The following is an 18,824-nucleotide window of genomic DNA, read 5'->3' on the forward strand; positions in this document are numbered from 1 at the left end:
TACAACTATTAGAACAACGAGACAATGGAGAGCTAGGGACGTGGAGGACAGCTATGCCGAGCTCCACAGTTCCAACGACCGACACGGCAGTAAGAAGGAACTGAGGAGCGGACGGGCCGGCAGGGGTATATATCAGGTGCCATGCTGGCGCCACTCTAGGGGGTGACCTACCGGCCCACCGGAGTTGCTAGGGTAAAAAACTTCCGACGAACGTGCACGCGCAGTGCGCACACCTAACTGGAATGGATATGAGCAATCACTCGAAGAAGAACTAAAAGTGTCCTACAGTAACTCCTCACTTAACGTCCTCCCACTTAACGTTGTTTCAAAGTTACGTCGCTGCTCCATTAGGGAACATACTCATTTAAAGTTGTGCAATGCTCCCTTATAACATTGTTTGGCTGACTTTACAAGGGAGCATTGCACAAGTTCCTCTTCTCCGCCTCCTCCCCCTCCCTTCCTCCCAGTGCTTCCCCTGCCGCCAAACCAGTGCTTAGGACTTTCTGGGAGAGAGGGAGGAAGCGAGCGAGCAGGTGGGGAAGCTGCCTTCACCTCCCCAGCAGGCAAGGCCACTCGGAATGCAGAGGCTTTAGGGGCTTCAAGGCCCTGGCTAAGAGGGCCCCGGGGGCCTGGCCTGCAGCTCTAAAGGCCCCTTCGGAATGCGGCCCTGCAAACACTGGCCGGAGGACTCAGGAGGAGCAGGGGCAGCCGCGCAACCAGCGGCCGGAGAGAAGCAGCGCTTTCACCTTCAAAGCCCTGCTTCTCTCCGGCAGCTTGCTGCATGGCTGCCCCTGCTCCTCTGGCCCGTGCTTGCAGAGTTGCATTCCGAAAAGAGCTTTAGAGCTGCAGACCAGGGCCCCCTTAGCCCAGGACCCTGCAGCCCCTAAAGCCCCTGCGTTCCAGGTGGCCCTGCCTGCCGGGTGGGGGAGAACAGCTCCCAGAATCACGGCTCCCATAATTGAAGCCATGGGGGCGGTGCCACGCTGCGCAGAGTCACCTGCACACCCCCTGCACCAAACAGGAGCAGGCCCTGTTAAATGCTCAGCATTTCCTGCCTGACCCAGCCCTGAGCCTCCTCCCACACCCCCACCCTGAGTGCCCTCCTGCACCCTAACTCCCTCCCAGACCCTGCACCCCAAGTCCTGAGCCCAAGGGGTAAGCCAGGGTCACCTCCCCACCACAGTACAGTACTGTACAGTATATAATGCCTTTTGTCTGCCCCTCAAAAAATTCCTTGGAACCTAACCCCCGCATTTACATTAAATCTTATGGGAAAATTGGGTTAGTTTAACATTGTTTCATTTAAAGTTGCATTTTTCAGGACCATAAACTACATTAAGTGAGGAGTTACTGTATTTAGAACTGTCATAAACAGATAGTCAAGGGTTAATAGAACAGAAGTACTTCATGTCTCTTTTGCCTGTAAAGGGTTAAGTTCAGTGAGCCTGGCTGTCACCTGACCAGAGGACCAATCAGGGGACAGGATATTTTCAAATCTTGAGGGAGGGAAGTTTGTGTGTGCTGTTAGTTTTCGGTTGTTGTTCACTCTGGGGGCTCAGAGGGACCAGACGTGCAACCAGGTTTCTCTCCAATCTCTCCGATACAGGCTCTTATAAATTCAGAATAGTGAGTACTAGGTAGATAAAGCGAGTTAGGCTTATGTTTGTTTTCTTTATTTGCAAATGTGTATTTTGCTGAAAGGATTTTAATTTGTACTTGTACACTTAGGCTGGGAGGATATTCCCAGTGTCTATAGCTGAAAGACCCTGTAACATATTCCATCTTAAATTTACAAAGATAATTTTTACTGTTTTTCCCTCTTTAATTAAAAGCTTTTCTTGTTTAAGAACCTGATTGTTTTTTTATTCTGGTGAGACCCCAGGGGACTGGGTCTGGATCCACCAGGGAATTGGTGGGAAGAAAGGAGAAAAGGGGGAGAGAAAGGTTAATTTTCTCTCTGTGTTAGGATTACTTTCTCTCTCAGGGAGAGTCTGGGAGGGGGAGAGAGGAGGAGGGAAGGTGGATTTTCCTCTCTGTTTTAAGATTCAAGGAGTTTGAATCACAGTGATCTTCCAGGGTAATCCAGGGAGGGGAAGCCTAGGAGAGGCAATGGTGAGGGAAAGGGTTTATTTTCCTTGTGTTAAGATTCAGAAGGTCTGGATCTTGAGGGTCCCCGGGCAAGGTTTTGGGGGGACCAGAATGTACCAGGCATTGGAATTCCTGGTTGGTGGCAGCGCTACAAGTACTAAGCTGGTAATTGAGCTTAGAGGAATTCATGCTGGTACCCCATCTTTTGGACGCTAAGGTTCAGAGTGGGGGTTTATACCATGACAAGAACAGCTTAAAAATCCTCCCCCCAAACCCAAGTTAGCCCTTACCATCTTGATTGGACATACCATGTCCAAAATGAGTCTCCTGGAGCTGTGTTTGACAACTACTTTTTGAGCAAGGCACCATTGTAGACAAGTCCAAAGGGGTGCATTCCTTCCTGGAAAATGAGAATCTGCAAATCCCTCCCTATGGGAAAGTAGTGGAGTGAAGGCAAAGATGGGGGGTGCACAGCCTCTTAACCCTTAGATCATGTTGCTCCTGTTTACACACGCCAAATTGCTGCTCTAAGAGTATATTGCAGGACACCTATTTTGCACACGGTTGTAGCTTGCCAGAATCCACAAGGCTGTTTCACTTCTGCATAAAAATGGAGATTGTTGACTCCCTTTAATGTGGAGACAACATATCCCACTGTTCACTGCTGTCTTCCCTTTCAATAGATATTTTAAAATGTATTAATTCAGTGCCAGTGAAAGGTACCACACTGACAGGTCTAGAAATGGGGAACCGTCTCTGACTTAAATAGCATTACTCATGTGAGTAAAGTTACACAGGTGCCTACATGTTTGCAGGATCAGGGCCTACAGTCTTTGGTCCAGATACTGCCAACACTTAGGCACAAGTTTATGCAATGCATGTAAAGTTAAAGTTCCTACAGACATATCTGTAGGATCAGATTTATTAATCCTACCCTGCTGTTTCCTGTTTATTTTAACTATTGCCATTTGCTGTGTCACCCTGGGTTTTCTATATTGCTTTTCATATTTAACGCTTGCCTTTTTCTTTGTTTATGTTACCTTAACTCTTACCCTCTTTTATTGGAACCAAGGCCATTTTTAATCAGTAAAATAACTTGCTCTTTTTAACCTTATTTTATTTCTGGTATTCTTATACGTATTTCTTACTTTATTATTTTTACCCTGCGCCTATTTTGACTGGTGAGAAAGCATATGAACAACCTGCAGCAGCACAGCAATAGTCATTGCTGAAGGTGCCTGGAGGCCTGGGGATGATGTTGAATTTGGCAGAAATCAAACAATGATCTCAAAAGGACAGAATAGCTGAAATCTCAAGCTGAACCTTCAAGGGAAGCAAGGGCTTCCAAGCCCAGGCACCCATAGCAGGCAGTAAGGAGGGGCTACTGATGTGATCCAGTACCATCACCCAGTTGTTAAATTTTTAAACAGGTACCTTCATGATTTCTCTCAGGCTTGAAAGGAACTTTCTGTAAACACCCAAAAGGTCCTCGTTACCCTCATTAAAACACTCACCTTTGCCATGATGCCCACAAAAAACATGATGATTAGACCACTGTGTCCTGACACCACAGTCTATCATGCTGACCAATAGCATCTTGTTTCCTTGTACACCCCCCACCCCCTGCGATCTGTCTGTATCCATCTGTTATCTATTTTTTTTTTTTTTTTTTAAAGCGGTGGGGACAGGAACAACCTTTTTGTTCAGTCTTTGTATAGCACCTAGCACAATAGGTTCCTGGGTCCATAACTACAGCACCTAGCTGCTACAGTAATCAAATAAATAATACTACTCTGGTGGAAAAGTTTGCCAGCCTGTCAGGCAGCAGAAACAGTATCTTGGTTATAAGTCACAATCACACATCATTGGTCAGGAAGTAGTTAAAGTTTGTGAACTCAAGCTGTTCATTGAATAGTGATTTAAATTTGAAAATCAAAGTCTGTTCACGTGATTTGTGAGCAGGAAAACCTGCTAACTGGGGAAAATATAATTTTTAATTAGTACGTTGATCAGCTCTGCCAAGTAATTCAAAGATTAACTATCCAAGTATCACTTTTCACACCTACATCACCCTAAAACTGTATGAACGGCTTGTTACAAATTGTGTGCACTTGGCATTGATGAGTGCAACCACAACACAATTGATTACGCCATTCTGCCTAGGGTATTTATAGCCTTATTCTTCCTGTCAGTCTGAACAGAGTCCTTTTACTTACCAGAAATGCTCAATACAAAACCATCACAGCTAGCATCTGTGAAAGCCTAATGCTTGGAACCCCAAGAGCACTTGCCTCCTTGCTAGAGGTACACAGAATACAGCACTAAATATTGTAAAAACACACATCTTAGTGCCTCTCTGAAGTATGGTTGGCTCCTCTATTAGCTACCTCATTTTGAAACTGGAGTAAACACATCAGTTAGGCAGTACATAAAACATGTGATTGTTCAGAGCTGCAAGTAGCCTTTTGCAATGCCTAACAATTTTATTGACTCTACAAACCTAGGAACAATGCTACATATCCTTGTGTGCCAGTGGCTGCCACTTGTTGCCTGATCTGTTTATTAGGTATCCTTTAGAGTCTCCAGTTTAAGATACCGTGGTCTGGCAGGGTTCAGCTGCCTCTAGTTTGGACATAGAATTATTAGAATGTAGACTCCAGTGCACATGAGAGATACTCACACTTTTTGAACTGTAATAGTTTTATTACATCAGCAAAATCAAACTCTACAGCACAGTAGAGAGAGTTAATTCAAAATGTCCATCACTTGCATATTCACATAATCCTTTGTGGGGAACTGAAGCTGATAAGATATCAACAGCAAAATAATTGGTTACACACCTTATCTTCATACACAACACACATGCATATGTTGCTTCCATGTAGAGTTCTTGTAACAATCTTGATGTAGAGGGCCTCAAAATTCATTTGTAAATAGTGATTTGTTCCACTTAAGAAACAAACCCTCTCAGGAGCCACATGGACAAGCAAGAGATATTCTGAGGTACTCTGATCAAGTGATCAGGCATACAATAACTCATCTTGAAGGGACTGGTCACATCTTCCAGAGAAGCCAAAAGTTGTCTCACGCTCTGAGAATCCTTGAGATCGAGAGAAAAATCTCCTGTTCATCTCCTTCACCAGGCACTACTTGTGCAGGTCTATTACTAGCTAGCTAATGTGGTCTGTGATTGCTTTCTCCTTCTCCACTGATGAGTCATGGGTGGAAGTGTTCAATTTTACACCCCAATGTCCTAACACAGGAGTTAAGTTTTTCCCCCATTATGATGGGCTTGATAATTTAAAAAGGGACTGATCGCAGAATTAAAAGTTAATGGTAATTTAGGTACAAGTGATGATCACGTTTATGATGTGCAAACACAGAATAAAGTCCAGACTAGTGATCATATACTGGGTGCTTTAAAAGGGCAATTTCACACTTCTGAAAATGATTATGAGCCAAATCAGCTGTGAGGAAGAATTTTACTAGAAAAATCTGACTGATCATTGAGAATTATTTAAGAATACTTTACTAGATGCCAAAAAAGCCACAAATCAAGGAAGGAGATCGTATTGGTTAAAAACCAACCTGGTTTAGAGGCCAAGCAAAGGCAGTTATACATTTTAGTTTTTATAACAATGGAAGAAAGGGAGAGTGGAGAGTAATGAATATAAATCAAAAGCTAGGAATTGTAGAAAATTGATAAGGGAAGCTAAGGGACATAAGGAGAACTCTATGGCCAGCAGAGTTAAGGACAATACAAAATTTAAGTACATTAGTAAGAAAAAGAATCTTAATGCTATTGGTCTATTACTAGATGAACATGATAGAATTATCAATAATGCAGAAAAGGCAGAAGGGTTTAATAATTATTTCTGTTCTGTATTTAGGAAAAACATTAGTCAAATATGACAACTCTTTCCATTCCAGTGGAGTTTCAGCAGAATGTTAAATAGCAATTACTAAAGTTAGATATTATTAAAATCAGCAGGTTGGAATAACTTGTATCCAAGAGTTTTAAAAGAGCTTACTACATAACTTGCTGGACCGTTAATGTTGATTTTCACTAAATCTTAGAACAGGAGGAAAGTCCCAGAAGACTGGAAGAAAGCTAATGTTATGCCAATATTTAAAAAGGGTAAACCAGAGGAACTCAGTAATTATAGGCCTCACAATATTACATCAATCCCAGGCAATAATAATGGAGTGGCTGACACAGGAATTGATTCATGAAGAATTAAAGGAGGGTAATACAATTAATGTAAATTAGCATGGGTTTATGGAAGATAGAGCCTGTCTAACTTTATATCTTTTTGTGATGAGATTACAAGTTTGGCTGATAAAGGTAACAGAGTTGATGTAATATACTTAGACTTCTGTCAGGCATTTGATTTGGTACCGCATGACATTTTGATTAAAAAACTAGAAAGAAAATTAACACGGCACACATTATATGTATTAAAGAGCTGGCTAACTGATAGATATCAAAATATAATTGTAAAGGTTGGAATCAAACGGGTGCATTTCTAGTGGGGTCCTAACAAGGATCAGTTGGCATTACTGAAACTTGGTGGGATAATACACACGACTGGAATGTTGGTGTGGATGGGTATAATTTGCTCAGGAAGGATAGACAGGGGAAAAAGGGAGGAGGTGTTGCCTTATATATTAAAAATGTACACACTTGGACTGAGGTGGAGATGGACATAGGAGACGGAAGGGTGGAGAGTCTCTGGGTTAGGCTAAAAGGGGTAAAAAACACAGGTGATGTCGTGCTGGGAGTCTACTACAGGCCACCTAATCAGGTGGAAGAGGTGGATGAGGCTTTTTTCAAACAACTAACAAAATCATCCAAAGCCCAAGATTTGGTGGTGATGGGGGACTTCAACTATCCAGATATATGTTGGGAAAATAACACCGCGGGGCACAGACTATCCAATAAGTTCCTGGACTGCATTGCAGACAACTTTTTATTTCAGAAAGTTGAAAAAGCTACTAGGGGGGAAGCTGTTCTAGACTTGATTTTAACCAATAGGGAGGAACTTGTTGAGAATTTAAAAGTAGAAGGAAGCTTGGGTGAAAGTGATCATGAAATCATAGAATTTGCAATTCTAAGGAAGAGTATAAAGGAGTACAGCAGAATAGAGACAATGGATTTCAGGAAGGCGGATTTTGGTAAGCTCAGAGAGCTGATAGGCAAGGTCCCATGGGAATTAAGACTGAGGGGAAAAACAACTGAGGAAAGTTGGCAGTTTTTCAAAGGGACACTATTAAGGGCCCAAAAGCAAGTTATTCCGATGGTTAGGAAAGATAGAAAATGTGGCAAAAGACCACCTTGGCTTACCCTTGAGATCTTGCGTGACCTACAAAATAAAAAGGCGTCATATAAAAAATGGAAACTAGGTCAGATCACGAAGGATGAATATAGGCAAATAACACAGGAATGCAGAGGCAAGATTAGAAAAGCAAAGGCACAAAATGAACTCAAACTAGCTATGGGAATAAAGGGAAACAAGAAGACTTTTTATCAATACATTAGAAGCAAGAGGAAGACTAAGGACAGGGTAGGCCCACTGCTCAATGAGGAGGGGGTAACAGTAACGGGAGACTTGGAAATGGCAGAGATGCTTAATGACTTCTTTGTTTCGGTCTTCACTGAGAAGTCTGAAGGAATGTCTAGTATAGTGAATGCTTACGGGAAGAGGGTAGGTATAGAAGAGAAAATAAGGAAAGAGCAAGTAAAAAATCACTTAGAAAAGTTAGATGCCTGCAAGTCACCAGGGCCTGATGAAATGCATCCTAGAATACTCAAGGAGTTAATAGAGGAGGTATCTGAGCCTCTAGCTATTATCTTTGGGAAATCATGGGAGACGGGGGAGATTCCAGAAGACTGGAAGGGGGAAAATATAGTGCCCATCTATAAAAAGGGAAATAAAAACAACCCAAGAAACTACAGACCAGTTAGTTTAACTTCTGTGCCAGGGAAGATAATGGAGCAGGTAATCAAATAAATCATCTGCAAACACTTGGAAGGTGGTAAGGTGATAGGGAATAGCCAGCATGGATTTGTAAAGAACAAATCGTGTCAAACTAATCTGATAGCATTCTTTGATAGGATAACGAGCCTTGTGGATAAGGGAGAAGCAGTGGATGTGATATACCTAGACTTTAGTAAGGCATTTGATACAGTTTCGCATGATATTCTTATAGATAAACTAGGAAAGTACAACTTAGATGGGGCTACTATAAGGTGGGTGCATAACTGGCTGGATAACCGTACCCAGAGAGTAGTAGTTAATGGCTCCCAATCCTGCTGGAAAGGTATAACAAGTGGGGTTCCGCAGGGGTCTGTTTTGGGACCGGTTCTGTTCAATATCTTCATCAACGATTTAGATGTTGGCATAGAAAGTACGCTTATTAAGTTTGCGGACGATACCAAACTGGGAGGGATTGCAACTGCTCTGGAGGACAGGGTCAAAATTCAAAATGATCTGGACAAATTGGAGAAATGGTCTGAGGTAAACAGGATGAAGTTCAATAAAGATAAATGCAAAGTGCTCCACTTAGGAAGGAACAATCACTTTCACACATACAGAATGGGAAGAGACTGTCTAGGAAGGAGTATGGCAGAAAGAGATCTAGGGGTCATAGTGGACCACAAGCTTAATATGAGTCAACAGTGTGATACTGTTGCAAAAAAAGCAAACATGATTCTGGGATGCATTAACAGGTGTGTTGTAAACAAGACACGAGAAGTCATTCTTCCGCTTTACTCTGCGCTGGTTAGGCCTCAACTGGAGTATTGTGTCCAGTTCTGGGCACCGCATTTCAAGAAAGATGTGGAGAAATTGGAGAGGGTCCAGAGAAGAGCAACAAGAATGATTAAAGGTCTTGAGAACATGACCTATGAAGGAAGGCTGAAGGAATTGGGTTTGTTTAGTTTGGAAAAGAGAAGACTGAGAGGGGACCTGATAGCAGTTTTCAGGTATCTAAAAGGGTGTCATCAGGAGGAGGGAGAAAACTTGTTCACCTTAGCCTCCAATGATAGAACAAGAAGCAATGGGCTTAAACTGCAGCAAGGGAGATTTAGGTTGGACATTAGGAAAAAGTTCCTAACTGTCAGGGTAGTTAAACACTGGAATAGATTGCCTAGGGAAGTTGTGGAATCTCCATCGCTGGAGATATTTAAGAGTAGGTTAGATAAATGTCTATCAGGGATGGTCTAGACAGTATTTGGTCCTGCCACGAAGGCAGGGGACTGGACTCGATGACCTCTCGAGGTCCCTTCCAGTCCTAGAGTCTATGAGTTCTTGGCCCTACACTATTTAACATTAACAATGACCTGGGAGGAAATGAAATCACTGATAAAGTTTGCAGATCACACAAAAACTGTGGGAGAAGTAAAGTATAATAGAGGACAGGTTACTGATAGAGTGATATGGATCGCTTGGTGAGCTGGGCTCAGGCAAATAATATTCATTTTAAATATGGCCAAATGTAAATGGATATAACTAGGAACAAATAAAGAATGTAACACATACTTACACAATGGGGGATTGTCCTGAGATGCTGCAATTCAAAGAGATTTGGGGGTTGTGTTAGATTATCAGATGAACTTGAGCTCCCAGTGCCATGGTGTGGCCAAAAGGGCTAATGAAATCCTTGGATGCATTAACAGGGGAATAAGAATATGGGAAGATATACCTATCTCATAGAACTGGCAGGGACCCTGAAAGGCTATTGAGTCCAGCCCCCTGCCTTCACTAGCAGGACCAAGTACTGATTTTGCCCCAGATCCCCAAGTGGCCTCCTCAAAGATTGAACTCACAATCCTGGGTTTAGGAGGCCAATGCTCAAACCTGTGAGCTACCCTCCCCCCAATCTCAAGTAGGAGCAGAGCTGTTATTTTATCTCTGTATATAGCACTGGTGTGACTGCTACTGGAATACTGTCCCCATTTCTGATGTTCACAATTCAAGAAGGATGTTGATAAATTGGGGAGGATTCAGAGAAGAGCCACAAGAATGATTAAAGGATTAGAAAACATGCCTTATATAGTGATACATTGAGCTTCTTGGTATATTTAGCTTAGCCAACAAGGTTAAGGTGGAACTTGAGTACAGTCTGTAACTACATACATGGGGAGCAAATATTTGATAATGGGCTTTTCAATCCAGCAAAGATAGATATAGCACAATACAATTGTTGGAAGCTGAAGCTAGACAAATTCAGGCTGGAAATAAAGGTGTAAATTTTTAACAGTGAGAGTAATTAACAACTGGAACAATTTACTGAGGGTTGTGGTGGATTCTGAATTTTTAAATCAAGTTTGGATGTTTTACTAAAAGATCTGTTTTTTTTATGGAATTAATTTGGGGATGTTTTATGGCCAGTCTTATACCTGTCAGACTAAATGATTACAATGGGCTCTTCTAGCCTTGAATGTTGGCTGTGTTGCAGACTGTCTTTAGGACAGCAGCTAACTGCCCAGGTAACCTCATCTCCAAAATGTCTCTGTTGAAGATGGCCCTTCAGGTAATTTTTCCATGGACTAATGATTACAGAATCCTGGCAATGAGACTGACTCCTGCAGAGGTACTATTTTTAATCAACTGATCGAAGGGGTATGACAAGGGATATGCAAGCCCACCTGGCTCTGCAGACACACCGATATGGCATAAATGAGATCTTAGACAACAGTATAAATGAACAGTGTTCCCTCCTCAGGTATTGGAGATACGCTCTCACACACACACACACACACACACCCTCCAGAGTACTCACTTTCCCCCACCTCCACCAAAAAGCACCCCAATTTATGTGACCTCTATTGATCTCTGAATCAGTAGAGTCCTATACACAGCTCTCCCTTCCCTGGTATTCTGAGCATATGAAATAAAACAGCTTCCCTTCTTAGCCTAGTGGTACTGGATCAGGGTCACCTGTCAGGGTTTATAACCTTACATTTGTGTTATTTTACTTCTTTAGGGCAACATAATTCTGCCTATGTTTTGTTTACATGCATTTTAGATAATTACATAGATTTGTTAGCTGTAGCACATGCATATTAAATCTATATAATCAAGACATATGCCTTCGAACATAACCCCAAAATGTTGCTCAATGTACTGCAGGTTGCTGAGGCATCTAGTTAATTGGTAATAACTGTTAATGAGAGGCAGTGTGATCTTGTGCATTGAGCATAGAACTAGAAGCAGATTCCAGAATTCTAATTGTCTGATACTTACACTTGTTACATAGACAAGTCACTTAACTGGCGTCTCCATCTCTATATTCGAGAAATGGGACTGTACTAATATACATGCCTACCTCACAGTGGCACTTGTGTATTGCAACATGTGGATAAATAAGAAGTGCCATGAGGACCATGTTTCAATTACACCATTGGTAGTATTAACATTTTTAATGGTCTCGGAACTTAATGAAGATGTGGAACATGTAACAATTATTGGACTGAAAATTATAATAAGTTCTATTCACTCACTTGAAAAATGATTGATTTTAGATCATTAGTTCTCAAATATCCAACTGTGAGAGTTAGAAAGTATGTTTAGGTGATATGCAAAGTATTATTCCTGTAACTTTTGTTCTAGATAAAGATGGGTGATTTAACAATTAAATACTAGAAGTTGATTTCTTTTTAATCTAATATATGGGGGGCCCTACGATTTTGTCACAGACCTCCAAGACTTCAGCCTCGGTGGCTAGGAGCTGCAGAGTCACGCCGCCTCCCACAGCAACAGGGAGCTGTGAGGTACCCCCACCACCTGAGGCAGCAGGCTCCCAAGCTCCTAGCTGCAGCAGGGGTGGCAGGGGGACCCATGCAGCTCCCTGGCCGCCGTGAGGAGGGGCAGGGGGACCTGCCACAGCTCTTAGCCCCCATGGGCAGTGGGGACCCAGCCATCCCACAGCTGCCCAGCCCCTTCCCATTTTAGCATGGATATTTTTAGTAGAAGTCACAAACAGGTCACAGGTAATAAAGAAAAATTCACAGAAGCCCATAACCTGGCCAATTTTTACTAAAAATATCCATGACAAAAATCTTAGCCTTACAATTAAGTGACAATGGTTTTCAGAGGTTGTTGAACATATACACTACTCCTAGTGACATCATTGGGAGCTATGCATTGTCAGCACCTCTGGAAGTCACTTTAAAAACATAAGTGAAAGATTTTTTTGGCCAGAGTTTGAAAGGATATTGCATATACAGGTCTAAAACTACTATAAAATTACTGACATTTCTCCTGTACCTTTTTAGTTATATCCATTCTTATGAATATACTGAAACCAATGAGTAAATCAAAATTAATTTTATTTATATGGTACACAGACAGGCTAAAATAATCTAAATCAGAAATTGTATCAACAAAAAATGTTCCAACTGTTCAACTAATGGAAGATTTGAGATTAAGGGTAACGTTTTCAAAAATTATCAAATCCTCTTTTCAAGAGCATCCAAGGTATTTTAAGTGCTTTTGAAAATTTTACCCATGGTGACTTTAGAAAGTCTCAGCGATCAAGAAAAAGACATTGGGTGAAAAAAGCAGATCCAAATGCAGAAAAGAGGCAACAAATAGACAAAATAATATTTAAAGTTTCAGTCCTGAAGAATTACAAGAACAGAGCCCAGGAGAAATAGAAAATCTAACCGAAGAAACAGGATAAACAAAATGAGATCTGAAAAGAAGCTGTGAGTAACTCTAAAGCTTGTCTTTTAACAACAGAAGTTAGTCAAATAAAAAAGGATTACCTCACATACCTTGTCTCAGGATAAACATAGGTCAGATATAAAACTCAAAAACTAAAAGACTTACACCAAGAAGAGAATGAACAAACAAGTAGGCTGAAAGAATCCAGAGAAATTAGGCTATTCAAATCTTTACAGCAGCTACTTAAAAGTTGATTTTTATGTTCCCAAGGCAGTCTGGCCAAACATTTTAGAAGAGCAGTTTCAATAGAAATGTACAATGAAGATCCATGCCATTTTATTTTTAATTCAGTTATCTGCCCAAACATGGACTTATCCTGTATAAACACAAATGGGTGTTCAATACACACCAAGCAGAAACCATGGATTCAAGCTTCCAGAAAGTGATAGCAACACCAACTGAATTTATGTAGTTCCCCAAACAGGACTCTTTCCTCTGAGGGCTTCTTTATCGCTGGATATCACAGGTAGAGCAAGCCAGGGTTTATATAAGATCCACTCTCCCATCATGATGATCTCAGTAAGACTTGTCTCAAAATCAGATGGAACTTAAGATCATTCAGACTGTGTTCGATATACCTGGAAAATACTACAACCAAGATCTAAGAAGTTACCTCCATTCAAACCAAAGCTACCCCAGTCCAACATCCTCAGTGTAGTTTCTGCTAAAACTGTACTTACACTAAAAGCCGAAATTAACCCTCAAACTATTTTATATAAACAAGATAAATTGGTAAACTTACCACTAGAAGAATCAGAACTGAGAAAGATAATGCAGACAGGATGTTGAAGTCCATTTTTACCAAGGCTAATCAGTTGACAGCACCAGGGCCTGTCTACAATACTAAATGTGTTCTGAGGTCGTATTTAGAAGAAGCTTCCCCCATAAAATGCAATATTTTAAACCCACACATGAGGACAAATACAATAAGCAGAGTCCAAGTGAAAGCCAGTATAACAGCTAGTTCAGGAAGTCTGAACTCAAAGCATTCTCCTCTTTAGTTCAGCAGTTTTTTCATCTCGTGAGGCTGCATAGTTCTCTGCTATCTTTGCCAGAGCTTCATGGTATTTCTCCAAGCCAGCCCTCAGGTTAAGATAGATCTCCTAGGGTGAGAAAGTTAGTCAGTCAGTGAGGTTCTCCCATCAGCAGTGTTAATGCTGACGCCTTACAGAGGATTTAAAAAGACAGCAGGGCAGATTTTGGGTGAATCAGAGCTGCACTCAGTGCTGCTCAGGAGTATCCATGGAACAGGAGGGGAAAGGTAGAGCAATGAGCACAGGGATGGGAGAGTGATGGGAACTGCCATCTCCTAAAATTCAGAGGAATCAGGCTATCCTACACTCGCCTTTCAGCTTTGTCTGGCTCCCCTGACCACAAGCCCTGCACACCACAGAAGGGCCACAGGAGGGGAATTCCCCTCTGCAACAATGCAGTTCTCTCCCCTTCCCAAGTCCACTGATCCTTGTAAGGTTCAGAGGAGAGCACTGATTCAGCAGACCGCCTATTATCCACACAATAAGGGCTCTCATGCAGTATTATGAAGTCCAAATGTCTTGCTTCATAGCCCCAAAGCGTTCCCTTCTCCTCCATCCCACAGACTAAGGGTCATCTGAGAAGAGCCTAGCTCATACGGACTTTAGCTGGCATACAGCAGGACATCAAGTCTGCTGCGGGAAGAGTGCATGTATTGGGAGGAGGGCATAGGCACAAGAGCTGGCTAGTTATATCAGAGCTACTTAAATTAGTTCAGGTTGAACCAAATCCAAAACTGAAAATATTTAAACGAATCAAAAAAATCCATTTTAGGTTGAACAAAAAAAGTCATTCAACCCAAAACATTTGATTACAGGCATTTTTAAAGGGCTGGAGGAAGAGGTGGTCAGGCCCGCCTTAAAACTTTTGTCGTCACTATGAATTGCCACTATGCATGTCCATTTATAGTCATTGGGCCAAGGAAAGAGTAAGAATGACTTTGGCCTGGTGGTTAAAGGTACTTCCCAAGGATTTGGTATAACCACGTTCAAGTTCTTGCTCCTATGGACTATTTATAACAAGTGGAACAGATTCAACAGGAGACACAGACGGACGTTCACACCAGAATATTCCATAGCCTAATGGCGAGGGTGCACTCCTACAATGTGGGTGACCCAAATACAAATCCCTTTTCCACATCAGGCAGCAAAGGGAATTCAGCCTAGGTCTTCCACAGCTCAGGTGAGTGCCCTAAGTACTGAGCTGAAGTTCTGAAAGAACCATCACCTCCCCACCCCGGTTTGTGAATAGTGCCTAAGTGCCAAAGGGGTTTTGGAGGGGGAAGAGGAGGTTGGGGGGAGGGGGTGAAACTATTTGGCAAATTTATGTCAAATTCACAAAGTTTCTGGTCAGCTGAAACTGCATTTTTTGGCAAATAAAGGGTTTTGCTCAGCTCTCCTCCCCAGTACTTAGAGGAGAATTCCTGCTTACCTGTGCTTTCATTTTTTCCTTTTCAGTGTTCTCGTTCAACTGCTGGACTTTTAATCTGACTTGCTGGATTTCCTTGTGAATAGCCGTCACCTTCTCATAGACAGCCCCTCTCTTCTCCTGAACTCTGTTACAATACCTAAAGCAAGAAGGTATGAAATAGTTTGTGCTGAACCAATCACCTCACCCCAAATTAAATATAAACACCAAGATGGATTTCACACTGGATATGAGTGTCAAGGAAAGTGATTTTCTAAGTTACAATTAGAACAGTTATTTGCAAGAGTGAAGGAAAAGTTGCATTTGTGGAATAAGTAACATTTATCCATCTAGGTGTACAATTTATCTCCATCACACTGACATCAGAAAAGTTGACTCATTCTTAAATCCTAGAGTTATATAGCATCAACAAAAAAACAAAAAACTCAGAGTTAACATAACTTGTCAAACAGAAATTGTCCAATTGACTTCAATGGAGCTACACTAATTTAAACCGGCTGAGGATCTGGCCTTAAGTGTTTTTCTACTGTTAAGTAATGCATTCATCATACTCTAGAGCAATGGTTCTCAAACCTATTTGATCCTGCCCCCATTCTTTGTGCCTGTAGTCATTTGCAAACACACATACCACCCTACTCATGCCACCAAAGTACATATACTTGTGCCCAGCTCTGAAGGCAGAGTGGAAAGCAGTGGCTGCTGGCCAGATGCCCAGCTCTGAAGGCTGCCCCATGGCGAGCAGCAGTGCAGAAGTAAAGGTGGCATGGGATGGCATTGCCACTGTTACTTCTCCACTGCTACTGGCAGCATCGCTGCCTTCAGAGCTGAGCACCCAGACAGCAGCCACCATTCTCCCAAAGCTTCTCATGACCCTGCAGAATACATTTTGTGCCCCCCGGTTTGAGAACCTCTGCTCTAGAGGCAGCATGGTTAGTGGGACTGGAATCTTGAGTTCAAAGGCCAGCTCAGCCACAGAATTCCTACATGATCTCAACTTTTACTGTGTCTCAGTCTCTCCATCTTTAAAATGGGATTAATACTGATCCATATCATAAAGATGTGAGAATTAGCTAGTATTATACTTTAAACTGTTCCTGAAGATTAGCTGTGACAATGCAGGGTCTGAAAAAGGATTTGGATAGTTTATGTTTCCATAAAATACTTCAGGACAGAATGTAGCTCAGTTTTGCACCAAAGTTGCATCATCACTAATTGAAAGTGTTATTATGTCTAGACCTGTGTATTTTGTACCATTCTCTACCTGTGGACCTGGCCACAGAATTCAACAAACCACAAAGCTGTGCTGCACAAAATAAGTTTTAAAGTATTAAGTCTCTAGCTCTTGGAGATGCACTGGGGGGAGTAGGAGGGGAAGTAAAATGGGCCCAGCCAGTGCCACCCCTCCCCAGCATCCCCCAGGACCCAGAACTGTGCATGGAAGACCAACCCCACTGTGGGGGCAGTGGGCAGCTGCCTGCTGTCAGATGGGACAAGGCATTCAAGCTTAATAGTTTTGTCATTTCTGCTCCTACCTACAAGGAAAAGAAAAGATGCATTTTCCTGCTCACCACCAAAAATCCTTCCACCCTCCTGGGTTGCCAAAACCCAAAGCCACCTCCCTTCCCCCCTTCTTCACTGCTAAAGCCCATAATGGTCAAAACACAGGAAACATCTACAAGGCAATTGTGTTAATGCAAAAATCTACAGCTACACTAAAAATTTAGAAGAGCATTTAATATCATAGACTTTAAGGTCAGAAAGGACCATTATGATCATCTGGTCTGATCTCCTGCACAATGCAGGCCACAGAATCTCACCCACCCACTCCTGTATCAAACCTGTGTCTGAGCCATCGAAGTCCTCAAATCATGGTTTAAAGACTTCAAGATGCACAAAATCTTCAGGCAAATGACCTGTGCTCCACACTACAGAGGAAGGCAAAAAAACCCAGGGCTTCTGCCAATCTGCCCTGGAGGAAAATTCCTTCCCAACCCAAATATGGCGATCAGCTAAACCCTGAGCAGGTGGGCAAGAGTCACCAGCCAGAAACCCAGGAAAGAAGTCTCTGTAGTAACTCAGATCCCACCCCATCTAACATCCCATCACAAGCCATTGGGCATATTTACCGCTAGTAGTCAAAGACGAATTAATTGCCAAAATTAGGCTATCCCATTATACCATCCCATCCATAAACTTATCAAGCTTTGTCTTATCAAAAGCAAACAATTCTGTATTGTGCTGCCTTCATTTTTGATTTAATTAAAACTTCCATTTACTTTAAGTTACTTCAAAATTTAATAGAGGAGTAATAGAAATCACAGGGATCTGCCATAAATTCTAGGCCCAGCTTTCTGCAGAGAGCAGAAGCCCTTAAGTAGGACCAGAGCACTCAGTTAACTTTCCCCATCTAAATGAAAATGCTTCCTAAACAACACTCCATTCACTTGGCCAGTAATGTTCTGTATCCCCTTTGACACTATTGAAGACTGGTGTTTAAAATACTATCATTGGCCAGCTCCTCCTAGGTCTTACAGTAGAATCATAGCCCTGTGTTTACAATATTACAGTCTGCCATTCTGAAAAGGATTGTGATGTTCCAAGCCCAGCCTTACAACGCACCTGCAGCATCACGTAGGAAGGAAGATGAGCTGGGAAGCTTTGATCAAATGACACTTTTTCCTTTTGTTTTAGACGTGTCACATCAGGATAATACCCCCCTGAGATACAACACCCCATTTCCCTGTGGGTCTTGAATGGCTTTGATAATGAGCAAAAGTGGTAAGGGAAATTATGAAAAATTCATGAAAGGCAAATGGGGCTTTGCTGAAGTCTGATGAGTTGGAAAACTATCCCAGTGTGACATTTTCTTTAAAAAAATCAAAGCTAAGCATTATAAATTGAATTAGTAATCCACTGAAAGAGTTGCTGTCAACTCACATTGCAATTATTGATCCGAGTCCCCAAGTGCTTGCCTACAGCATTACTGGTCTTCACAGAACTATTCCCCATCACTACCATTTTCATCTATACTACTTGTTACGTTTGTATCAGGGATGTGAATTTTTGGAAGTGTGTATCACATAAAGTAGCGCCAGGCACAAATGCCAGCTCATCCGTACTCAAATACTGTGCGCTTGTACTGCTCAACGTCTTCATGTTTCTTTTTTATCCTTATTTCAGCCGTAGACAGCTTCTCGCGCTTAGCGTTGACCAGTCTCTTTAAGGACATTTCATCTGTCGCAGCATTCTTCAACTCTAACTGGCCATTCTCAATCTGGTCCTCGAGATTTCTGACCTACAGTATTTTGAATGAAAGATTGAAAAGCAATTCTATAAAAATCAAAGAAATGCAATGTCCCTCTATTGGATATTTGCCAAAATAGAACTTTGCTCTCTCTCATTTTGATAGTCTGAAAACCCAGTTAATTCTTCCTAGAAATTCAACAGCTAAACATACTTTGTAAATATTTAACAGGTCAGGCTTGGTGGATCACATCACGTAGACTGCCAGTAATTACTGCAATATACTACAGTAAGTTACATAGG

General features: G+C 41.9%; 1 protein-coding gene across 1 annotated transcript in view; it reads right to left on the bottom strand.

The window, feature by feature from the left end:
• Positions 1 to 12,440: 12,440 nt before the first annotated feature.
• Positions 12,441 to 18,824, bottom strand: part of NUF2 (NUF2 component of NDC80 kinetochore complex) — a 30,581-nt gene continuing 24,197 nt past the window's right edge. The window contains exons 12-14 of the mRNA XM_030572431.1: positions 18,398 to 18,573; positions 15,282 to 15,417; positions 12,441 to 13,921 (exon numbers count right to left, since the gene is read on the bottom strand). Of these exons, the coding sequence (XP_030428291.1) occupies positions 13,799 to 13,921; positions 15,282 to 15,417; positions 18,398 to 18,573 (435 nt within the window). The 3' untranslated portion in view covers positions 12,441 to 13,798. The remainder of the gene's footprint in view (positions 13,922 to 15,281; positions 15,418 to 18,397; positions 18,574 to 18,824) is intronic.

Source organism: Gopherus evgoodei, chromosome 8 (genome assembly GCF_007399415.2).
Source record: "Gopherus evgoodei ecotype Sinaloan lineage chromosome 8, rGopEvg1_v1.p, whole genome shotgun sequence".
NCBI classification, from domain to species: Eukaryota; Metazoa; Chordata; order Testudines; family Testudinidae; genus Gopherus; species Gopherus evgoodei.